The following is a 25,882-nucleotide window of genomic DNA, read 5'->3' as shown; positions in this document are numbered from 1 at the left end:
TGACCAGGGCCCAGGAACATAGATTTAGGTTACCCCAAACTCCATGTTCTATTGTGGAAGCAATTTGATGAAGGTTTATAGTTTTTCAGAACAAAGTCACAAATCAAGCCAAGTTTACAATACATTGGTGGGTACAACAGAGAGGCAGGCACAGTGAAATGGGGGAAGCTTTTTTGTAGGCCCAAGATGCTATCTGAAGCTAGTGGTCTGCTAAGTTAGTAGAGTCCAAAAGACTTTTATCTATTAGTCACAGGGTGTTAGTTCTGACACATATGGGCAAGGAATGGCTGTCCCAGGGGCTAGAACTCGCCCAAGATAAGGAGTCACTGTACCCACCCACACACATTTTTAAACTTGTAAAAGATAAATATTGTTCAATTTTTAAATGCTGGCTAATTATACTATAGAACATTTTAGATGCTAATTAAGTCAAGAAACACCAGTACTTAAGGTATAAACCATGATGGATATTGTTGTTACTGGAGATTGATGTCGTTTGTATAATTTACATAAGAAGAGTAAACTCAAATCTTTGGGTATTCCTAGTTAGAATAAAGGGATTAAAGTTTAAATTAGAAACTTTTTTTTTGTTTTAGCTAAATCACACTGGATAATAAGAGTGTGTGTGTGTGTGTGTGTGTGTGTGTGTGTGTGTGTTTGTAAAGACAATGAAAAATCTTGACTCTTTCAAACATTAGTTTTTTGGGGTTTTTTGTTGTTGTTGTTTTTGTTTTTTTGAGACAGGGTATTTTTGTGTATCCTTGGCTGGCCTGGTACTCAAGACCAGGCTGACCTCAAACTCACAGAGCTCTACCTGCCTCTGCCTTCAGGGAATGAAGGTGTGCACTACCACCACCCGGCTCAGACATTAGTTTTAAATAATTTGGGGCTTAGGGTAAGCAAATAGTCCTAACAAAAAGGCAAGATGAAATGAAAGGACATAATATCTTCATTTGTAGCTTCATTAAAACCAAGATTAGTATTACTTTGTCATTTGAAATATACCAGATAGAATACTAGATATCATAAGTATTTTTTCAAATCTAATCACAAAATATTTAAGAAGCATAAACAGATAAGTGTTTAATTTCTCAGGGTACTCCATTATCAGTGGCTTTGAAGATGAGTACATCCAGAATTTTCCACATCCACATGAATTTGTTCTTAGATGATGTGAGACATTTCCTGCCTCCCAGGAGTGAGTTAGAAGTGCCTGGACAGTCGTGAGCTTTAAATCAGAAAGGAGTCTCTGAGGTGATGTTCTTTTCTTTCAGTTGATGAAATCATCTGATGTTTTAACCTTTGAACTTTAGTTTTCATAAAGTAGGGAGGCTCTGAAAGGAGCTCAGGAAGGGGAAACCATCGTCAGATTATATTGTATGAAAGTCTTACATTAAACATTTTATATATATATATATTTTATATATATATAAAGAGTATTTTGAAGAAATCACTCGAATTTTATATCACTCATTATATAACAGGATAAAAATTTATTTAACTATATATTTAGAATCTGTTTTAGAAGGAAATCCTTATCTAAATTTATGAATATAACATTCAATTTTTATAGCTTAATAAAATCTTATGACTTTAACAAATATTTTATATAAACAATTAGCATTTAAAGCTATTATGTAATAGATTTTAAGATGTTTAGGGTACCCAGATGTATAAAGTATTATGTATTCATTAGGCCTTAAAATATGATCACAATATTGAAATTTAAATCTGTACACATACTTTAATTATATACCAAAAAACTAATAATAATAATTTTATAATACAACTAACATGAATTTTAAAAAAAGGAACTGAAGTGGCTATGGTTTGTTAAAAAAAAAATCTTTCTGACACAAATAATATGAAATTAGGTGCACTCAGTTCAGAAAAGAAAAGGGTAGAAAATTTATCTCTCTTTTTTTTTAAGATAAGAGAAAGACTTAATACAAAGGATCAAAGGTAAAGTTAGTCATATGAAGGTTCTCCCTGTCTCTAGATGGCTGAGGGGACAGTTATTTTACTGTGCCCCACCTGCATTCTAGGAGTTAACTTGGTGGTCAAAACCTGTACCAAGTCATGTCTGGCCACCCTTCCTTAACAAGCCAGTTAAAAGAGTCAAAACTGGGAAGCAGAAAAAGGATATTTATGTGGTCACATTGAGAAGGTGTTGGGGGAAGCAAATAGATCCAGCAAAGCCCTGGACTCCATCTTTAGGGTCCTTCAGGTAAGATCAAAGTTTAACTAGAGGGCCAAGGATGTACACATTCCCCAAGCAGTCCTGGTCAAAGTGTGGCCACGCCCACTGTTGTCTGATGAGTCTCTTTTTACTCTCATCCTGTAAGGTGGTTTGACAAGTTGTTAGTACTGTATACAAGGGGTGCAGTAGAGAAACCACCGAAATGGCTGCTCCACTGCAGACTTCCAGTTGTGCAGTGACAGTGAGTGCAGAGGAGTAGAGGATGACAACTGGACATTTGAATTGGACATGCCAAATGGCCTCTGGATGTGTGAACACAAGCACACCCACCTGCACACCTGTAACACACACATGCACAAATTCTAATAAGATAAAATAAAATGATGAATTTGGCAGTTCTGTTTTTTGTAAGGGAGTGGAGAAAATACTGTCATTCTGCTAAAGGAACATAGCAGTTTAATGACTCCTGATGACATATTGCTATAGCCATAGGTCAGTGCATCTCTCAACCTCCATTAGAGAAGCTTCTTGCAGTAGATGGCAGTTAATACAGAGACCCAGAAGTGGACAACATGCAGAGAGAGAGAGACTTTAAAAGGATTCTTTTTATTCTTAATAACACCACACAATGAAATGACTCCTACGTTAGTTTTCTGGGGCTGTAAGAAAGTACTACAAAGTGAGTCCCTTCAACAGCAGGACTGTCTGTATTGTCTCCCAGTTCTGGAGGCTGAGATCTCAGGGGGTCCTGCACAACTTTGGCGGCTTCTGAGGACTGTGAGGGAGCCTGAGCTTTACTGCTCTCTGGCTTCTGGTGGCTTCCAGGTCTCACCCTTAGCTCTGACTGCACCTCACATGCTGATCTTGTGTGCATGTCTGTGTCTGAATTCTGCTCTTCCAAAGACATCAGTGATGCTGAATAGGGCTTCTCCCTACTTCAGTGTGCTGCATCTTTGCTATTAACCTACAACTCACCCACAAATAAAACCACCGGATTCTTACGACCACAGACCTATATGGTTTAATTTGCATTTAAACTGAGGTCTCTTTTAACTTCATACAAAAGAAAATGACTCCACAGTTATTTTCAACTAGTGAGTTCCAGTAATCTCTTGAACACTCAGGGTAAAATCCCCCTGGTAGTTCATTTGCCTCACATAAATTCTGAACCAACACACTTTTCTGCATTGGTGTGTGTATTTGAATGTCTGGCAGTGGAGGGTAAAATCTTTCTATTTTCTCTCCAGCTCAGAAAACATTGCTTGCTCCTGTTTAAATTGGGATTTGAGTGGGATTAAGAGAGTAAGGGTCAAAGTTTGCACAGCACAAAGTAGAGTCAGTCTTCTAGATAAAGCAAATTTAGATCTAGTATGGCCAGCACAAGCTAAGACTCCAGCCTTTAGGACTTGCCACATTTGAGAATGTCTTACTTGTATATTCATTAAAAGGGCAACTTAAAAGCTAGCGTTTAGCTGTGAAATTGCTGTTTTTACTTTGTTACGGGTGTGGTTTAAATGAGCTGTTTCAGGAGGCAGTGGGGTGAACCTAGCCACACACTTAGCTCATTAGACACCCCTGAATCAATGAGAATCATTGTTTTGTTAATTTCATCAACATGTTCATTTCTTTCAGCTCCATGTTCATGCATGTCTTTTAACCCGGAAACAAGAAGACTGTCCATAGGTCTAGACAATGGTACAATCTCAGTAAGTACAAATAAGTAAGATTTCCAGTTGAAATACTTGCCCTCTTGTGGAGTGTTATGAACTGCGCTAACAAGTTATCTAATAGCTTTTTCAAGTAAACGGTCATTTTCTGGCAAAGCGAGTGCATGGAGCTCAGTAAGTTATGGTGACGGGGAGGTGCTGTGTAGGGCGAGGCTGTCTTTACTTACGTGCTGTGGCTCAGCGTGCCCTGCCGCTTTGCTGGTTGCTAAGCTATGGACCTTAGCAGGCAAACACTGTAGCTGTGTGCATCTGCATCAGTGAGAGAGAACGGAGATCCCTTGCTGTACTGTGATACTGAACTTGGACCGCTGCACCATCTGAGTGTTAGTGACAGTCACATAAGGGAAATGCTTTCTCTTCCATCTGCACGGCTGATCTTATGTTCTGATACTCTCTGTTCTCTTGGCTTTTTCTTCTTGTTTCAACTCTCTTGTAATAGGAATAGAATGCTGTAAACTTGAATGAGTTTGTTAAGATCAAGATTTTAGATCTAGATCCAGATAAATATTAGAGCCGTTGGTTATAGATCTTGAGAGAACTGAAGTGCTTAGGGCTTGGCTTGGAAGTTTAGGTATTATCTTTATCGTCTTACTTACTTACTCTCATCTAGTATATTGACTGATAGCAAATGTGATCTGTCCATTTCTTCATTGAGTAAGTTATCCAAGCAGAGTGTGGTGGCACATACCTTTAATCCCAGCACTCAGGAAGCAGAGATGGGTGGATCTCTGAGTTCAAGACCGGCCTGGTCCACAGAACAAGTTCCAGGACAGCAAGGACTACATAGAGAAACCTTGTTTAGAAAAAAACAAAACAAAAAATTATCCAGTGTCCTGAGCAAGAGAAGCTCTGCTTTGGTACTTGTGAACTGAAAGGTCCTACATTGAAATGCTGTGAACCTTGTAACCCCAGGTACTAGGCAGGTGGTGGTAGTCCAGGCAAGCCTAAAAGATGGAAGATACTGTGATCAAGCACAGCATGGGTGACAGAGCAAGACATGCTCGGGAAGTGGGTGAGGAGGAGGGAGATGGGGAGGAAGAGATGAGGAGGACGGGGAGCAGAGATGTTGACAGAAGTGGGGATAGGAAGAGAAGGGATAGACTTACCCTGTAGGCCACCACACTATGGTATGGGACATCAAAGAATCTAAGAACCTGTCCTTCCAGGTAGTTGAAGGTCAATATCAGACTATACAATCATATTTTATTAAATAGCTTGACTTAAAATGTATACATAATAGAAGATAAGCCTCTGCCTACAGTCTTACCTCAGCCCTTACAAGCATTAGAGGTGTGTTTGGATACTTCCTAATCTCAAAGTAGTTGTTTAATGGCCTTTGGGAAATATTAATAGTATTACTAAACATAATCAGCTTATCAGCAGTATTTATGGGACTTTTCTAATGCCCATTACTTAGTAGGATTTTGAGATTGCATTTGTAGTTCTATAAGCTTCTCCTTAGGAAAGCAGAGATTATATACTGATCCATGTTCACTTTAAGGAGAGCCACTTTTTAAAGGAGGGGTGTGTATAGGATAGGTTTATTTTACTGTTTGTTATTTTTATCTTACGCGTAAGTGTATTTTTCTTACATGTATGTATGTTCGTCCCATGTGTGCCTGATGCCTGCAGAGGCCAGAAGAGAGCATCAGATTACTTATAGGAGGTTGTGAGCTGCTGTGTGCATGCTGGGAACTAATCATGGGCCATCTTCAAGAGCAACAAGTACTACAAGAGATCTTGACTGCTGAACCATCTCTCTAATGTTAGTTATTTTTAAAAGATATAAGAAATAACTGGACTGCTTAGTGAACTGGGAGGGTTCATTATAAAGGAAAAGAAAAGATGAGCTAAGATCCATGTGTTGCCTACCAGTTCATTGAATTATATACAGAACATTCACTGTCTCTGCAGTGTCTTGGATCTGTGTTACATATAGTGGTTCTTTGTACATTTGAAATCAGTGCAGATGGTTAATTGGCATGGACAAGTTATGGACAGATGTAGCTGTTTATTCTATAGAGGAAGGGAAACCACAGAACCATTAGTCCTCTTATTAAATGGAACTTCCAGGTAATGGGAGCATCAGTCAGGGACAGGACTCTTCTGCTTCTCTGGTTATTTACTACAGTGTCAAGATGCCAGACTACCTTCCTCTAAAGGACTGAGGGCACTGGCTTGTGTGAGAACTTCCTTAAAAGTACCTCCTTTGTCTCACTGAGGAGAATTAACTGCTCATGCTACTGATTCACGTCTGAAGCCTTATAAAATTCTCATATATTAGGGAAAGATATATTGAGAGACCAGAATGTTTAAGATTCTGGCTTCTCATCACTGTAATAATAGATTCCTTGCTACAGAAAATGCTTGGAATCTTGTCAGTTCAGTAGTGTACTCTCTAGACACAGGAAATCCTTTTCTGAGACTATGTGTCCAAATAATGATTAAATTCTAAATCAAGGGAAGGATAAAGTCAGAAAGTAGATCCTTGTTTTACTGAACCAGTTCCATTGTCACTGCACAGTAGGTCAGAGATGGAGAAGGAAGATCAGATCCTGTTTGACCACCGGACCAAGTGTGGACAGGCAGCAAGAGAAGCGGGACACTTGGGAGACGTGAGCAGAGGGAAGGATTGGGGCAGTTCCGAAGCAGAGGGGAAAGACAGATGCATCCCTTGGTTGTGGGAGGTAGGCAAGGAAAGCCTTGTATTCTTTCTCCTGAAGTGACACCCACAGAGAAGCTGCAGGTGGGGAGGCTGTCTTCACCTGTCCCTTTTGCTCTTTCTTTTCAAATAGCCCGGAACCCTGTTCACCACGTTGGGCTGCAAAGCTCTAACCATCTTTTAAGATGTTGTTCAGATGTTATATTTCATATTTATTTTAGATGTTGTTTCATGCAGATTGTTTCTGGACCCCAATAATCAGAATTAATCACCTGTAATGCTTAGGAAGCTTGCTGTGTTGTTGCCTACTTCGTTTTTGTTTCACTAAATGATTTTTTAAAAAAATCTGTCTCTTCTATCAAAGAATTGAGTATTAAGGACTTGACCAGTCTTTTTAAAATGTTTTTATTCTTTGACAACATCATACAGTGTATTTTGATCTTATTCATCCCCTGTCCCCTATGGGTCCCAGATCCTCCCCTACTTCCCTGTCTACCCAGCTTCACCCCCTCCCCGCCCCAATCGACAAGTTCAGTTTGTGTGGGCTGACTGTTTCTGAGCACGGGGCCTGCCCTCAAATGTGCTTAAGATACTGGGTGTGACACCATTAAAGAAAACTGGGCTTCCCTCTCCCAGCAGCAATCAAATGTCAGTAGGTTCTCATCATGCCACCTTCCAAATATATATATTCTTATATCTATTCATTCTGTCAGTTCTGTTTCTCTAGAGAACCTTGACTAAGACACCCCTTCAAATACGGTGGAAAGTATTCAGGTGGGGAGAGGGAATCTTCTTCCATATTAGGAATCTAGCTCCTTGACATAGGCTAACTATTCAGCCTCAGTCCAAGGCTTGCACAATATTCACCAGTCCTCTCTCCTCAATGGTTAATTTCCTTCTAAATCCTTTTTTTTTTGGGGGGGGGGTACTTGGTTACCTCCTTGCTTGTTTTCTATTAGTTGTGTGCCTAAATACTTGCCTTCTTACCTTTAGTTACTTAAACATCCAGCTCCCACCAAGTCTCTATACCATGACCTCAGTCCATCACCTCCCACTCTTCTGTGACCTCGCCACCTGTCAGCATCAGAATCACCACTACTACACTGCTACACACACACACACACACACACACACACACACACACACACACGTTAATTTTTAATCATAAATATGTTTCAATCCAATTAACCATAGAGGTTGGGTACCTAGTAAGGGGTCGGAGGGGGCAGAGGATCTTCCAAGGGAAGGGAAATAGAGGATAGTGTTATAAAAGATAAAGGGGAACTAGAATAGGAAGGTTAATGGGGGAGAAGGATGGGGCAGGTTAAAGGAGGGATGCGGGGAGGAAAACACTACTAAAGGTCTTGAATAGATGCTTCCTGTAGTAGTCAGGACTCTCTAGAGGAACAGAACTGATGAATGAATATGCTGGTAAAATTAATATATATTCATATATTCACATATATATGGATTTATTAGAGTGACTTATAAGTTATGATCCCAACTGTTCTCAATAATGGCTGTCTTCCAATGGAAGGTCCAAGAATCTAGTAGTTGTTCAGTCCACAAGGCTGGGCGTCTTAGTTGGTCTTCAGCATACGCTGGAATCCTGAAGAAGTAGGCTGTAATGGCAGTGAAGGCATGGACTTGCCAGCAAGAGCAAGGGCAAGCAAAGAGCAAGCTCTTCTTCCAGGTCAGTGGTTCTCAACCTTCTAATGCTGTGGCCCTTTAATACAGTTCCTCATGTTGTGGTGACCCCCCAACCATAAAATTACTTTCTTTGTTACTTCATAACTGTGTTTTTGCTACTGTTATGATTCATAATGTAAATATCTGTTTTTTTTCTTTCAGTCTTTTGGGGGTCATGACCCACATGTTGAGAATCACTGTTTCATGTTCTTTATATAGACTGCCACCAGAAGGTGACCCAGATTTAAGATGGGTCTTCCCACCTCAAAAGATCCAGATTTAGGGTTCATCTTCCCACTTCAAAATGATTCAATCAAGAAAAACCCTTCACAGCTATACCTAGCTGCTTGGGTTTTAGTTAATTTCAGATGTAGTCAAGTTGATAACCAAAAATAGCCATCACATGTGGATAATTCATAATTGATGGGGAGGAAGTGTCAACACAGAAGTAGTTTTTACTCAAGGATTTTTCACCAGTCCTACTGAATAATGGTTATAGGATAGTCATATGTATATGTTTATCTATATAAAAATGTATCTTCCTCACCAAACTGTTATAAAGTTAACATTCTTATTAATGTTTTATTAGGATGAATTCCTGTCTTTAAAGAGTTTTTAAACAAGTCCTGTTTTTAAAAATACATGGTTTAGCCAGGCGGTGGTGGCGCACACCTTTAATCCCAGCACCCGGGAGGCAGAGCCAGGCGGATCTCTGTGAGTTTGAGGCCAGCCTGGACTACCAAGTAAGTTCCAGGAAAGGTGCAAAGCTACACAGAGAAACGCTGTCTCGGAAAAAAAAACAAAAAACCATGGTTTAAAGTTACACTTATTTATGTATTTATTTTGTGGGGATGTTTGCTCCATAGCATGAGTTTGGAGATCAGTGGACACCATGTGGGAGTTAGTTCTTTCTCCCTACTATATGGGTCCTGAGGATCAAACTCAAGTTATCAGGCTTGGCGGCAAGTGCCTTTACCCCCTAAGCCATCTTTCTGTCCCTCAAACAAGTTCTCAAAACAATATAAAAATTTCCTTGGATCAGATGCGGTGTCATGCACTTGTAATCACAGCACTTGGGAAATGGAAGTGGTATTATAACCAGTAGTTCAGGGTTACCCTTGTCGACATAGTGAATTAGAGACCAGCTGTGGCTCTGTATGATCTTTCTCAAAAACAAACAAACAATCAAAACAAAAACCAACCAAAAGACACCTGAAGGTTAATCATACATATGTTAGAGGAAGTTTGGCTCAGACAGAAAGAAAGAATTAATCTATATTATTGTTATTACTGTGTAAAAATAAATGTAATTGATTATATATGGATTTGTGGTTTGGGTCATGGTTTTCCTACATGTGTGTGTGTACATACATGCCTGCACATGTATACATTGTGTATGGAGATCAAAGGTTAAAGTCTCATGTCTTCCTCAATCCCTCTCCACCTTAAGTTTTGAGACAGGGTCCCTCCCTGAACCTGGAGCTCACAAATTAGAGTAGACTGGCTGGCCAGCAAGCCCCAGGGACCCTCTTGTCTCTGCCTGTCTAGTGCTGGGATTTTGTGTGTGTGCTGTAACACCTGCCCTATTTTTTTCTTGACGGGCATTGGTATCAAACTAGTTCCTCATGCTTGCATGCCAAGTACTAACTGAGCCATCTCCCTGGCCCTATCGTATTCTTACTGCATATATTTTTATTAGTTGGCATGGGTTAAGGAAATAAAGGAGTAGGAACTAGAAATTTATCAAATATATCCCCTCTATAAGACACTAAGCATTGCCATGCTGCTTCATCCATGCTTCACAGTAACCCTGAGGTGTGGGTAGTATTGCTCATGTCTCAGATAAAGAGAATGAAGTCTGGAGAGTTTACCTAGCTAAGAAGCAGTCGGCTGACACGGGGAGCCTGTCTGTGGGCTTGGGAGTCTTAGTCTCAGTTTGTGAGTCTGTCTCCTTCCTCGGCTGTGAAAGCAGACAGCGTCTGCTTCCAGTTTGTGTTGAAACTGTTCCTTGGACCACCATAGTGCTTTGCCACATGCAAGGTGAAAAGAGAGAAAGGATTTGAGCTCGTCTCACCAGGACATGAAATGGAGTTCTGCACTGCGCCATCAGTGTTTATATGCTCTCAGTTGACATGTGAGCAGGTGCTGTGTTTATGTGGTTAGCTTAGGCCTATAGATGCACACCAGACTCCACTTCTTGGAATCCTCAGACTTGTGTTAAGCAGTCAAGTAGAAAACCTAAGTAAGATTGGGAGTTAGCTCAGTGAGTGGATGCTCTTAACATAGGAAAAGCTGAGGAGGAGGAGGAGGAGGAGGAGGAGGAGGAGGAGGAGGGAGGGCAGCATGAATGGACACCAGGACGCAATAAGTAGAAACAGAATGTGTTCTTGACAGTTTGAGGGAACTTAAGGCATCGTTTTCTTATGCAGTTGGAAGTCTTATAAACTTTGTCTTGTTGCAGATAGTGTTCTGTAGGGATTCATATTTGCAAGTTAAATGAACAGCTTCATGGAAATGTCACTGCTTGCTTCTGTTTCGTTAGTGGTGTTCTTCAGGTGGCCTAGCTTGATGTTGTGTCGCATGATGGAGCTCACAGTGTTGTGTGTTTTCACGGAAACCCCCAGGGACAGAGTTTGTTTTCCCGGTAACAGGAGATACCCAGGTGGATTCTCTTGATCCTTCAGAGGCTTCAAGGGAAAAGAATGTAGTTACCTTAGGAAAGGGTATTTCTTTTTCCAGTAAAAGAGAAAAATTGTGCCTTTGAAAAATAAGTTTTTGTATCCTTTAAAAAGGAATCTGGGCATCTTTAGAGATGTCATCCCCCCGGCCAGTATCTCACTGCACTGAGAATGTGCAGGCCAGGGCACTGTTTGTAGTGACCCGTATGTGCAGCATTCCCTTGTCTGCATCTGTTTCTGCGATTTCAGCTACCCACCAACAGCTGTGGTCCGAAACAGTAAGCAGAAATTCCAGAAATAAATGACTCCCAAGTTTAAGTAATCATTTATCTTAGTTGTAATTGTTAATCTCTTATTGTGCTTAATTTATAAACTAAACTCTCTCATAAGTGTGTATAGGGAACAAAACAAAACAATCTCATAGGCATCCATTGGTGGACTTGGAATGCATCCCTTATAGATGTGAAAGAGGAGCAAGATGGGTCATTACCAGTAGTAATACTCCGGGTATTAATACCTAGCCTGTTACTTTCCTAGGACTGCACAACAAAGCATCACAAATTGGATTGCTTAAAACGATGGAATTCATTTTCTCAGTTTCAGAAACTAGACACAGAAATGAAGACGTTGGCAAGGCTGTGCTCACTCTGATGCCGGCCGGGGAGGCTCCTTCCTTGTTTTTTCCCAGCCTCCAGTGCCCCATGTTCTGTGGCTTGAGCCTTCACCCCACTTGCACTAACCTGTATCCTTCCGTCACTTCCCGTCTGTATTACCTTACAGGATGCCAGTCATTGAGCTTAGTCAGCACTAATCAGTGTGGCCTTGTCTTCACTTGTCGCATCTTCAAATCTTAACCTATCACATCTTAACTCACTCTTTTTCTAAATAAGGTCATACTTTGAGGTTCCAGATAGTTGTGAATTTGGAGGGTATTACTCAACTCAGTTCACCTACTCTATCTGCGGTGTTCTCTTACAGTGTTCTTACAAGATTGCTTGACATGAGGTGTGAAGAAATATCCAAAGATGTTAGAGGATGAGCCAAAATTCCTCTTGGGAGAGAGAAAGATCAAAATTGAAAAGAACATTCTTCTGTAACTAGTGCAGTCCTCCTCTGGTTAAGTGGCGCATTGGGTGGTTACATTGGGTAGGTACATTGGGTAGATCATGACAGTGGTGGCTGAGCTGGCCTCCTTGACCTTGGGTAGATTTTTCTGAGTATTGTTCCAGGTGGACTTCTTCTTACCATAAGGGCAGTCCAACTACTAGGAGCTGTGTACAGTGTTTACTAGGGTATTGGGAGCATTTGGCCAAAACTTGTATGTTTAGTCATTGTTTTTAAGAGAGGAGGGAGGAATTTAAACATTCATCCTAACAAGTGCTTTGAGTAGATTTTTATTATTAGTGTTTGCCATGGATTACTATGAGCCTACATGGACTACACCCCACACCACCACACCGATGTGGTGGGGTCATGCTATGCAGTAATGACTGGCAGCCTGGGAGGACAGTGTTTCAGCTGTGTCCAAGTCAAGTCTACAGTCAGTCCGTGACTGCTGACGGGAGTCCTTTAACTCTTCTCCTAGCTTAGCCACAGCACTGCTCTCTCTCTAGCTGGCAGGTTTTGTACTTCTAGAACTGAGGTTGCTTTCTGGAATTTCTGGTTTGACTCCATCTAGGAATAAAACCTTAATTGTGAGAGCCTAAGATGGTCTTAAAGGAAGTTCCCAGAAGTTATGTATTCACAGAAATGTGGAGCTGGGATCTTCAGGGCCTTCCTTCAGTTACCGACACTACCAGATGGCGATGACATCCTCACAGCTCCTTCCACTACAAGCCATTGTCAGGGCTGGTGAGATGGCTCAGCTGGTGAAGACTCTTTGTCACCTATCATAACGACCTGGGCTTGAATCTTGAGACTCACATGGGAGAAGAAGAAAACTGACACCCACGAGTTTTCTCTGACCTTCAAACATGGCACACACATGCATCCATGCATGCACATGTGCTCCCCCCCACAAATAGATAAATAAACACCATTTCTGAGTTTTGTTTTTTAAACATTTAGAGCCACTGGACTTTCGATGTGAGCTCTTTCTAACATAAAGGTAACCATGTTTTCCTGCCCTTGTGCTGAGTTACAGTGAACTTAACCCAGGCATTGGAGCTGTGCTCAGGAGGAAATAGTTCTAAGGACTGACACACCAGTGGCTTACTGTTCATTGACACAGTTAATTCCCCACGGGGGATTTTTATAAAGAAAACTGGCGGTTACTGTACCTTTGGCATTTGTGGGGGTGGTGGACTTTTCTGGAACTTCTCAAGACCAAACCTGTCTTCTTCCCTAATGTCATTACCTGTCTAGTCGTTCACCTTGTGTTTAGTGACTGTGTGTGGCTGTGAATACTGGTGGAGCAGTAGTGCGTGCATTCAGTACCAACCATGTTCTTTGAGCAGAGATTCTTTTCTAGAACATGCGTTGTAATTGTGGGGTTTTATCTGTTTGGGTTTTAGGGGGAACAAGATAGGACCATGTTGCTGAGTTTGGCCTCAAAGTCTTGATCTTCCTGTCTCAAACTCCTAAACTCTGGGCCTCCATTCCATTCTGTATCTGTGGATTTTTAGAAGACCTTTGTTTGAGACAGGTTCTCATGTAGCCCAGGCTGGCCTTGAACTTGCTCTGCATTTGAAGATGGCTTTGAACTTCTCCTGTGTCTGTCTGTCTCCTGAGTACCAGGATTACAGGCATGTATGACCAACACCTGGCTTAGCTGACCTTCTTGATGCAAATTTTAAGACTGATTCTGTAACATGAATACTTACAGGAACACCCAGATTGTCACATAAATTAGGTTAGAAGGAGGCCCTGCTGTTCAGGATGGGTTAAAATCATTTACATAGTATATGCAGGATTTAGGTTGGCCAGTCACCACAGCTGTGTTTCAGAAAGGCAATGGGGAGGAAATGATAAATACATGGTCAGGTACTTTCTCCTCTTCATCTTAGGACTGTACCCTAATGATTCTTCCTCCCTTGGTTCCTTCCCATTGGCTTGGAGAGTCTCAGGCTTCTTAAAACAAGAACTGAAACATTGTAACTCTTAGCTCCTTCCCTCTTTATGATCTCACTTCTCAAAAGAGTTCTTTACAGTCACCATAGTATAGTTCTTCCCTTGGAACTTATCTTAGTTAAGGTTTCTATTACTGTGATGAAACACCATGACCAAAAAGCAAGTTGGGAAGGAAAGGATTTATTTGGCATTGTATTCCATCACTGAAGGAAGTCAGGACAGGAACTCAACCAGGCAGGAACCTAGAGGCAGGAGCTGATGCAGAGCCCATGGAGGAGTGCTGCTTACTGGCTTGCTCCCCATGGCTTGCTCAGCCTGCTTTCTTATAGAACCGGGACCACCAGCCCAGGGATGGTACTACCCATAATGGACTGAGCCCTCCCCTATTGATCGCTAGTTAAAATGACCTACTGGCTTTTCTACAGCCTGATCTTATGGAAGCATTTTTATAATTGAGGTTCCCTCCTCTCAGATGACTTTAGCTTGTGTCAAGTTGACATAAAACCATCCAACACAAAACTCTAACCACTGCAGTCAGCCTTCTAGGACCATCAGCCTGCTCAGGTTACTGGCTGATTAGGAAGGCCCGTGTGGGCTTATCCACAGTGGGTCTGACCTTTGCAGCAGTGCTGGCTGCGTCTCTCTGAAACCGGCTCTGTTGGGTCCTGCCTTCCCATGCTCGAGCTCCCTGCAGTGTGTAGCATCACTCATGGTTTCGGCAATGGCCTCTTTGTGCATGCACCCTTAGCGTAAGATTGTGCTGGCTTTCTTCTGTTCTCCAGCTCTTCTGTCCTTGGTTGTTCTCTAAGCAGCTCTGGTCCAGTGCTGGAGTCAGTTCACATTTGCTCTAGGCCTTGGTTCAGTTCTCTCTGTACAGCCTCATCTACACCATGACTTCATTTGCTATGCGTGTGACAAGATGAGCTTTGTGTTTCTATCTAGACTGTACTCTGGGGTTCTGACTTCCTTCCTAATGTTTCTAATTGAATGTTCCAAGTGAACCCCAAACTTAGCACGTCTAACATAAACTCATTCCTCCTCATGCCTGTCCCCAGGGCTCCCATTACAGTGACTGAGGCCCCTGTGTCGTGTTGCACAAGCGAAGGGTCTTGGCCCTCTAATGACTTGGTCTTTCTGTAGTCTATCACTTAACTGATTTTACCTGTTTGTCAACATCTTTTCCCTCCCCCACTCATCCCCCACCCCCATCCCTTTACTTTTCTCCTTCGCCCCTTCTCATCCCCCACCCCCATCCCTTTACTCTTCTCCTTCGCCCCTTCTCATCCCCCACCCCCATCCCTTTACTCTCCTCCTCCTTACCTTCCTCAGTTGTCCCTTCACTGCCATCTCATAGTTATTCTGACCAAGTTGTCTTCCATATTAGGACTCAAAGGAGCTTTTAGAGATGAGTTTGTAATCTTGTCTACCAGTGGAACCTTTAATGGCTTCCCCTGATGCTTAGGAAACAGGGTAAACGTTTTTAGATAGCCAAATGGACCCTGAAGGTCTCGCCCTACCCACAACTACAGCCTTGGTTTGTACCGTGCCACTTTGCTCACTATTTCACCTTAGCAGCCTAGGTTCTTTTCTCTGCTCACCATGTTTTTTCACAGGGCAGGGACTGAGTCTGGTTGTTTTTCAGGGTCTCTAGCACCCAGGACTCTTCAATTGTAAATGCTTTATAAACACTCAGAATCAACAAGTGAATGAATGAATGAATGAATGATTGGATGACTGTAAGATACATGGAGCTGACATATAGTGGCTAGGAACCCAGCCTCTGGAGTCTCATTGCCTGAATTGAGTCACAGCACTTCCGCCTTCTACTCTGTCACGCTACACAAGGTTCTTTGCTCTCTATCTCAATCATCAGTGAGGATGATAATTGTATTCATTTTATATAGTGTGTGTCAGGATGACACACGGAAAACTCCTAGAACAGCCTGTGCATAGCACAGATAAATATTAGCTCCTGCCAATGTCGCTGGCAGCAGCAGCAGGCTCTGTAGCCAGTATCCATGAATCTTCCAAACCCATGTCAAGTGGATTTAGTAGGCCATGTCCGGGGGCGGGGGGAAGAAATGGCCTAGTGGAAGCATCTTATGTCTTTGCTGAATCATTGCAGTAATTCTCCAGTAATTTACAAAGTGTAGAGCACCAAAAGCTGTATTTTTCTGTAGACATGTTTAAGTTAATGCCATTTCATCTTCATCACCCTTAAAGGAGAGACTCGGCAGATGGCTCAGTTGGTACATTGCTTGCCCAAGGAACTGAGTTAGAATCCCAAGTACCTAGATAAAAAGCCAGATGTATTGGCATGCCCCTGTGATCCTAGTAGAGGGAAGGCAGAGATAGGAGCATCTTTGGAGATTGCTGGGCAGCTATTACTTGTAAATCAGTGAACTCCAGGTTCAGTGAGTGACCCAAGGTCAAGGTGGGTGGGTGTAGTGTATATGCATGTATGTATTTGTGTGTGTGGATGAATATGTATTCACTTGTGAATCTGAAGACGGAGATCAGTGTTGGGTATCTTCCTCAATTGTCCTACAAGTGTTTTGGACCTGTCTGACTGACTAACTTGTTGGCAGGGGTGAATGTGTTTTCTGTCTCTACATCCTGTGCTGGGGTTACAGGTCAGCTACTACAGCCACTGGCTTTTACACAGATTCTGGGGTAACAACAGGTGTATTACCCGCTGAGCCGTCTCCCCAGGCCCCTACATTGTTTTTCAGCAATAGGAATCAATTTTCTTTACTATACCCATCAAATAAAAGAATATTCTCTGTAGACATAAGATACTTTGCTAATTTCCATATGGACTTCATCTGTTGGAGAAGTTAAGACTCATGCCGGTTTCTCCAGTCCTGTTCAGAGCCCGTGTTAATCACTGGTGGAGTCTTCCTCTCTCTAGTACTTGACAGCAGCAGAGCCACGGGTCATGTCCCCAAAGAGCCCTCCGATGCTTGTGTTTGTGCTGTAAAGCTTCAGAACTCATGGAGCCAAAGTGTGGGGCGGGAGCAGGTTCTGTCATTAGGGAATGGCTGTCAGCTGCTTTTGATCCCAGGCAGTCATGAGGCTTATGTCATCAGAGAAGGGTGTGGTGTTATGTCTTGTCTGCCCTGGTCTCTGGGGTTCTTGCTGAGCTGTGCAGTGACCTAGGGTGTTGTAACTAAAGGTAGGTTTTCTTTCCAAGGCGTGTGCTTCTTGCTGTTTATGTACCCACCCAACCCCAACACACACACACACACACACACACACACACACACACACACACACACACACCAGTTTGGATCCATGCTCCACATCACTCATCTTTACCAGGGAACGACTGTACATTTTCATATACTATCAATATTAGACCTTCATCTCAGAGAAGAATGAAGAGGGACTGCTTACCACATTGACACAAAGACCAGCATGACTTTCCCATCAGCAGCCATCACATGGGTCCAATTGGTTTCCCAGATTAGAGAAAAGTCAAAAACGTTAGAGCAAGCCAGGCATAGTGGTACATGCCTATAATTCCAGCTACTTTGGAGGCTGAAATGGGAGGATTCTCAATTCAAGGCCAGTGTGGACTACTTAGTGAGACCCACACACCTCAAAAAAGGGATGGTGCTGGTCCTTTAGCCTTGAGCTTTCTGATTGGGGTAGGATGGGAAGGGTGCCTCCCAGGGTACTAAATGGAGTCATGGTTTGGTGTTTGGTATGGTTTTTTTCTAAGTCTCTGTGTTTCCTCTGGATCCCCCTCCTGATTCTTCCATTTGACACTCTGGGATGATATTCTCTCAAGCTTCCTTCCCTCCTGCCCAGTCTTTCCTGTTAATCTGCCCTGTAGCTTCACTGTCCTGCTCCTCCACTTCTCAGGACTGTGCTTCAGGCTGCTGCTGTCCTGAGCCCCGGACTCAGGCTGCAGAAACTGACTGTGCCTTCAACCTGTATGTCCCAAAGATACTTTAGATTTAGCCCGTTGTCCCTTGTTCCTTTAGTAAATGGCATCATGCAGAGCCCCATCCAGAAACATAAGCCACATCTTCCCTCAGCCCCAGAACTGTCTACAGTCTGTTCACTAGATTTAAAAAATGTTCTATCCCTTACAGTTTTGACTGTGGCCCATTGCAGTAATCCACTAGACTGCCCCTGCTGTCTGTTGTCTCCTATTCCCTCTTTTTCCTCATTCTCAAACTTATAGTTTAATTTTACCCCTCCTTAGGGTATAAGTTCTCAGCAACTTCAGGAAGAATAAAGTTCAAAGCACTTTTTTTGCCCCTACTTGTCAATCTACCTATCAGAGTTCTACTACCAAATATCAGATGTGTGGTTCACATCCACACCAGGAATGAGGAGCCACATTACTAAAATCAGATGCTAGCCCTCACACCTGACCCACACTTGCAGACCTCCCCAGGACTTACCCTGCTTTTAAGACTAGACCTGGAGACCCAGAGCCATCCCAGTGAGAGGCCATCTGCACAGCTTTGTTGGAAGGGTCTTAGTTCACATTTCTACGTTAACATTTCTGTATATTCCATTTATATCCTTTTGTATTTAATAAATGACACATGAAGTCACTGAAAGTGTCTGTGGAATCAGAGGAGTTTAATATGTGGTGTTCCTTTGTTTTCTCTTAGCATGAGTAGCTTCAAGGCAGGAAATATGTGCAGTGGCATTTCCCATACTCTGTAGAGAACGTTGTGAAATTGGATTCTGGGAAATACTTTTTGAGTGAATAAAAACCTAACCAAGCCAGGTACAGCCTCAAATCCCAGCATGCAGTAGGCCAAGGAAGGAGGATCTCTAGTTCAAGGACTGCCTAGGCTGCACAGACAAGCCAATGAGCAACATAAAGGTCTTGGCTCCCAGTCACGTGTCAGTAATAATTCCTTATATGGCAGAAATGGTTTTAATTTCAGTAGTAGGTTAACTTTCCCTTTTTTTGGGGGGGGGCAGGGGGAGTCTGAGACAGGGTTTCTCTGTGTAACATCCCTAGCTGTCCTGGAACTAGCTCTGTAGACCAGGCTGGCCTCGAACTCACAGAGATCCACCTGCCTCCGCCTCCCTGGTGCTGGGATTAAAGGTGTGTACCACCGCCACCCGGCCATATTTACTTCTTAAATAGTGTTCAGGACTGAAAGAACTGTGGGCTTAAAGCCAGAAAAAGATATAAAGCAAGTATGAATGGACATCTTGGCTATGAATACCATGAGATGCAGGATATGGTGGTTTTAACTGACCCAGGAAGTGAACATTGGTTAGTCTTGAGGTTTGAGTCAAAGGCATTTATTGTTCTAATTCTCAGACTGACTAGGAGAAGCAACACCATAGTAATGGGCTCTGTTCCTTCTTAAATTATTGGACTGCCCGTTAATTGCACCCATTTTTATGTAATTGGATGGTGGGAAGCATTGAACCTCCAGTTGAGAAGTCATATTTCCTACTTCAAAGTCTACTATTGATGTGCATCAAGTCATTTCATTCTTCCCTGGTGGGTTCTTTAAATAGTAAATAAATTAGTATCTGTCGCACTTATTTACAGTAGCCCTCACAGGAAAAAAATTAATTTCACTTTTGTATAGCATGTTACTATTTTATGTCCTTCAAAATGTGTTAGCATTAATAGAGAACTGCTCTGTCTAAATTAACATACTTACAGTAGCATTTTTTTGCTGCCTCAGACCCTGGAACTCCAGGACATCCAACACTTAAGAAAGGGAAATGAAATGCCTTTCATGAGCTGCTCCTAAGTGAAACAGTAGTCTAGCTGAAGTTTTTAGTGTACCAATCATGACATCATTTATAAAATTTTCACTTCCACGAGGCAGCTTTTTTGTGTGTTCTGAATAATTTTCTCAAAAGTTTTTTTTGTTTTTTTTTTTTTTGTTTTTTTTTTTTTTTTTTTTTTTTGTTTTTCGAGACAGGGTTTCTCTGTGTAGCTTTGCTCCTTTCCTGGGACTCACTTGGTAGTCCAGGATGGCCTCGAACTCACAGAGATCCGCCTGGCTCTGCCTCCCAAGTGCTGGGATTAAAGGCGTGTGCCACCACCGCCCGGCTTCTCAAAAGTTTTAAGCCATTTTTAGGAGGGCACACTACAATGACTTCCTCCCACTAGGCCCCACCCCCAAAGATTTCACCAGTAATGATACCCTGTGACCAAGAAGACTTCAACACTTGGGCCTTGGGCAACAGTAAAACTCCAAACTAGCCATTTCTTGTAGATGATACTTTCGATATGGAAAGACAGTCGGCTGCTGTTACTGCACACACCCCAACTTTCTTTCCTTCCCTTATTCCACGTGCTTCTGTGTGCCATGCATATCAGTCAGAAATGTGCCTAGAGGTTTCCTACACAACTGAGAGGGGTTTGAAGCTAAAGCTTTTCCTTCCCTCCACTTCTTAAACTACCCCTGGTCAGGAGGGTCCCTGGTCTTCGACAGAGGCAGAAAAGGGCACCTAGCCTCTCAATTCCTGGGTGCAAGATACGTGATAGGCAGCAAAGCCCCCTTTCACCATTGCAGACGGTCAGGAGCAGTGCAGGCAGGCCCCAGGATCTGAAGTCAAGGGGAGCAAACCTCAGGCCAGCTGAGTCACTGAAGCCAGCCGCTCCCAAAGTGAGGTCAGTGAACTGGAAGCCACTTTGTCACAACTCTGAGACCTGGTCTTTCCACTCCCACTTCCTGATGATGGACAGATTGAATGCAGAAGCAGCATGAGGCTCCAAGTGTCTTCTCTTCAGCCAGACATTAATGAGACTTGTTAAAATGGAAAACAGTACAACTCTTGTCACTAAGTTTTGTTTATAAAAAGTTGCACTTTTCATGGACTTTATTAGCCAATATAAATTTGTTTATAAAATAGTCTATAATTTCATCAGGTTTTATTTCTAGTATAATAAGTATCAATTTATAGAACCTAAGTAAACAAATGTCCTTTAGAGTGCTGAGTAGTTTTCAAAAGCATGCAAGTTCCAGGACACTGTTGTGAAGCCTGTAGACTGCATACCTCACACCAAGCCCACCCACTTTTCTGAGTTCTAATTCAAAAAGTCTAACTTTCCTCTTTTTTTTGGATATCTGCCAAAAGCCTCCACGTGCCTTCCCTGACACCTGGGCTTCCTCCTTGTTTCTCCAAAGACCTCCCTTTTGTTGGGGTTTTCAGCTTACCTGCTTTGTTGCTTTTCTCTCAAGCTTTAGTAAAAAGATTCTCAAGTTTGGGGAAAAAAAACAAAACCAAACAATCTTAGAAGGTCATTTTTAGCATTATTATTCTAGGATTTGAAGTTCTATTTGTGGGCATCTTGAGTATTGTTCTGATGTAGAGATGAAGGTGTAGAGGTTTCACCGTGCCCCCGCCCCAGCTCCTTGCCACTCTCCCCCCACCCCCGATTGCCATCAACATCTCCCACCAGAGTGGTATGTTTATGGTCAGTAATGATCTCTTGTGGACACATTATCACCCACAGTCCATGGTTCAGGGTTCATTCTTGACGCTGTGCATTCTCTGGGTATAGACAAGTGTCAATGACGTGCAGCCAACACTGTATCGTACAGAGTAGTGCCATCACCCTGCAAGTCCTCTGTGCTCTGCGATGACTTCATGGATGCTCCAGTGATGAGAGAATGGAAGCTGAGTTGTTTTGCGTTCATTGGGTTTCCTTACAGAGCAGCAGACATCCCAAGGGTTGTATGAAACAGGCTGGCCCGCCCAGCTTCCTTGCAAGGCCTCTGCTCACAGGCTCTGACTCGTCTTGGAACATCCTCCCTTGCAACCAAAAGAGCGTGCATGAAACCTAGAATAACTATATGCGCAGATTGTTAGGAACAGCACAATTTGCATGGGTCACAATGTAAATTTGATTCTGAAAACCCTGAAAACAGAGGCAAAAAGTTGACACCACTAATTTGGAAGGTACATGATAAAAATGAAGGCAGTTTTAAAGGTGGTAATACTTCTGTGATACTGATTTTTAATCAAACTCATGTAGGAGTTCCTCAGATTATTAAAACTAGAATTACTGTATGATCCAGCAGTCCTACTTAGGGGTGCCTGTCTAGTGGAATTGAAAGCAGATATTTGCAGAGTTCATAGTAGCCCAGAGGCAGCAATAAGCTAAGTGTCTGTCAAGAGATGAATAAAGAAAATGCAGTGTGTACATACGATGGAATATTTTGCATCCTTAAAAGTAAGAAGAAAATCCTGTTTCATGTGACAAATATCAGTAAACCCAAGGACATATGCTCAGTAAAATAAGCACAGTTCTGCAGTTGCAAACCAAACAGCACTGTTAAGTTCACTTGCATAGACATCTCAGGAAATCATAGTCAGAGAGAAGAAACATTCGAATGGAGGACCTGTATGAACACATACTATCTTTTGCACTCAGCTCTCTCCTTGTGTTACATTCTTCCTTGTAAAGAACCCCAAGCATTCAACATCCATGTTTGATTTACACCTTGAAATCTTGAATATAAGTTCCTTTTTAGAAAAGTGAAATACAGTATGTAGGCATGTTCTCCCTGGGTGGGAGAGGCTGCCCTCTGCTTTCAGTAGTACTAATCTCTGGTTAACTAGCTCTAAAAGCCACCTGTACGTTTCATTAAACTCAACAACAATGGAGTACATTGAGTGATTAAGGAGTTGAGAGGTTTTGTTTTCCTACTGTTAAATTTAATGCTAAGTTTAACCCAAAATCTAAGTAACAACTGAATATTTAATGTAAGGGAAATAGAAGGGTGGCTCCGAGAGCTGGGGGAAGGGAGAAGCAGGACCTAGGTCGAGTGTTGAATATCTTCACACTCATGCTCACACATGTGTACCCATTCACCTTCAGTTGTAATGAAAACATTGAGTATTGTATTTGACAGTGTTCTGGACGCTTCTGTAAACAGACTCAGCTACTATAAAATAAGAAGTTTACTAATATCACATTCCCAACTGGACTTCGTCTGTAAATACCTAATGAGTGGAGTTGTAGAGTGGCACTCCTCTGTCTCTGTGGCCATCAAACCTGTGTGTGTGTGTGTGTGTGTGTGTGTGTGTGTGTGTGTTCAGCAGGTGTTATGGAAAGAAAAAAGTCTCCAGGAAATAACTGCTGACTCACTTAGATCCCTGACAGAGAAATGATTCCCACAGAAGGACAGCCTTTATAATTGTGAAGAAGAGTTACCGTGTCATTTCCATATTACAGAATTGGGGTGAGCTGCTTTTAAGGATAAGAGTTCACTTCCTAACTTGCATTATTATCTGAGGAAATATATTGGAAACAATAGAAATTAAATTACTTGTTTTCTTTAAATTAAAATTGTAAGGTCATATTATGGACATTAATCTTTTTAATGTTTTCTTTCATTTTTGAGATTATAATATAATTGCATTGTTGTTTCTTCTTCTCACCTCTCTCTCTACACCTCCCATATACCCATACTTGCTCTCTTTCAAATTCATGTCCTCATTTTTTATTAATTGTTATGTACTACCTGTATGTAACATATATATAACTGTTCAGTCTGTATAATGTTAGTTGTATGAGTCGTTCAGTCTGTATAATGGTATTTGTATGTATGTTTTCAGGGCTGATCTTTGGTATTGGGTGACCTCTGGTGTGCTTTTCTCTGAGGAAGATTTATTTCTCCCACTCTCAGTGTTCCTTAGTTTCCTGTGGTTCTCTGTGTAGGGTGGAGGTCTTGAGGGCTTTCTCCAGTCCACATTAACATGCCTAGTGTTGGTGTCATGTTCAGCTCATGTTAGGCAGTCATGTTGGTGACTTCTGACATTACTAGCAGGCATAGGCTCACATAAAACTCCCTGTTCCTCTAGCTTTACAGTCTTCCACCCCATCTTCACAATGATCCCCTAGCCTTAGGTAGAGTAGTTGTATTAGATATATCCATTGGGACTAGACTCCATAACTCTGCATTTTGATTGGTTATGATTTTCTGTAATGGTCTCTTATCTGTTGCGAAGTTTCCTTGATGTGGGGTTGAGGATTATACTTACCTGTGGGTATAAGAATAAATCATGTATACTGTAGTTAGGGAGTCTACCAGTTTAGTAAAAGAGCAGTTATAGATTCTCCCCCTAAGATCCATGACTTCACGAGCCCAGTACCAGGCAGATTTCCTTCTTGTTGAGCAGGTCTTAAGTCCATCTAGAGAGTTAGTTGTTGGCTACTGTCAAGTTATATGTATCACTGCTCCACCCTTAGGGCTATCATGCCATGCTGGTCATTGTGGTTCATAGGTGTGCTGGGTAGGACTGTTGGTTGCTTCCCTCTTTTGGAGGTTGCATGGTGCCCATATCCATTGCTCCAGCCTAGATGGGCATCCCTGCCTCTGCCACAACCAACTTCCAGGCTTCCTTACAGGCCCATCCCATACCACATCCAACTTCTCCACCTAGCCAGATCTAACCCTTCACTCCAAGCTTGGACCAGGGCATTCATCCTGCACACCAGCCTAGTCTCCTCTGTCCCCCTGACTTCATTCCACCTAAGCCACTTCCAGCTCCTAGGCTTAACCTGCCCATACATCCTCTCTTATGCCCCAACTACTCTGTCCATAGCAGAACTAACAAAAGAAGTCCATATACTCAGGTCTCATTGCAAAACTAAAAACAATATGAAAGGTCAAGCCAGTATTTCACCTCCAAAATCTACTCTTCTGTAAAAATACTTGCCAATGAGAATTACCTAGATGAACCCAGGATAACAGAATTTAAAAGAACCATCATAAACTTCATTAAAAAAAAAAAAATCAAGGAATTTAAAGAAAACACAAACAGCTCAGTGAAATTAAAGAGGAAGAACTTAAGGACAATAAACACCGAATGATGCCCAAGAAAACACAAGCACAAGGCTGATGGAAAGGACAGAGGCAGCCCAGGACTTGAGATGGAATTCAATAATGAGATAAACATTGACGAGGACTCCAGCTGAAACAGAGATGGAATTGGAATTGAAAAACCCAATGGCTCCACTAGAAACTTCAAGGAAAGCGACAAGTGGAGTGAATCACACAGAAGACAGAGTGTTAGGACTCGAAGATGAAATAGAGGAGCTAGGCGAAATAATCAAGGAACATTGAAATCAGACCTAAAAACATAGGGAAGGAACATAAAGAAATGTGGGAGACCATGAACAAATCAAACCTTCACATCAGAGCTGCAGATGAGGGAGCAGATTCCCAAGTCAGTGGCAGCGTGGACCAGCTTAGCAAACTCTTAATGTGTGTCTCCTCTTCAGGGATGGCTTTGTGTAGCACACAGAGTGCTTTGAATCTGAGGATCTTTGTGACCTTTTGCTAGGTAATGAAGCATATGCCCTTATTTCTCCCTTCATTCTTTATAATTTGGGCTGAGTCTTTATTTGGGTGTGACCTTGGTGATTGCTTTTGTTCCTTTTTCTGAGAAGAAAGCCCTTTTAGGGAATGTAACTATAGTTTTGTTTTCTTGATAAAAGTAGACTTATCATGCATTCTAGTCAGCATATGTCTTTGATACACCACAAACAGTTGGTAGCTAATAATCTAATTTTAAATTCTGTGTTTAATCTGAAGTAGTGTTAGATTTTAAAAAGAGTGAGAAGTTGTTGGCAGGCTTTCAAATAAAGCAAGAAACTTAAAGTGTAGATTAAAAATTTATTATTGTGCTTCTGATGTATGTTTGGGGGGAGGGGTACATGCATGCTGAGGATAATTTTGTGGAATTGACTTTCTCCTTTTTATTTGCCATGGATTCTGTGGATTGAACTAAGACCATGGCAGGGGCTTTAGCTGCTGAGCCATCTTGCTACCCAGTAGGTTTTTTAACGTGTAAGGTGCTGTGGCTTCATCATCAGGATTCTTATGGATCTGTTTTGTTGATC

The 25,882-nt window shown here is 42.0% G+C and overlaps 1 protein-coding gene and 1 long non-coding RNA gene across 4 annotated transcripts in view; one reads left to right on the top strand and one right to left on the bottom strand.

The window, feature by feature from the left end:
• Wdfy2 (WD repeat and FYVE domain containing 2) overlaps nucleotides 1–25,882 on the top strand; it is a 143,472-nt gene that overhangs the window by 72,963 nt on the left and 44,627 nt on the right. The window contains exons 1-2 of one of the 3 annotated variants that reach the window (XM_059273506.1): nucleotides 7,673–8,020; nucleotides 8,127–8,282. In XM_059273506.1, coding sequence (XP_059129489.1) covers nucleotides 8,217–8,282 — 66 coding nt within the window. In that variant the 5' untranslated portion in view covers nucleotides 7,673–8,020; nucleotides 8,127–8,216. Of the gene's footprint in view, nucleotides 1–3,832; nucleotides 3,907–7,672; nucleotides 8,283–25,882 lie in introns of those variants that run through there. The other 2 variants (XM_059273504.1, XM_059273505.1) reach the window with 2 other exon arrangements.
• On the bottom strand, nucleotides 1,099–7,637 carry LOC131919336 (uncharacterized). The gene is made up of 3 exons (XR_009381222.1): nucleotides 7,577–7,637; nucleotides 4,616–4,720; nucleotides 1,099–1,334 (listed from the first exon to the last, which is right to left on the bottom strand). It is a non-coding gene; the product is annotated as an uncharacterized LOC131919336 (long non-coding RNA).

The sequence above is a fragment of the Peromyscus eremicus genome, chromosome 9, assembly GCF_949786415.1.
Source record: "Peromyscus eremicus chromosome 9, PerEre_H2_v1, whole genome shotgun sequence".
NCBI classification, from domain to species: domain Eukaryota; kingdom Metazoa; phylum Chordata; class Mammalia; order Rodentia; family Cricetidae; genus Peromyscus; species Peromyscus eremicus.
Note: the sequence above shows the minus strand (reverse complement) of the source record. Positions and strands in the feature narration are given on the sequence as shown.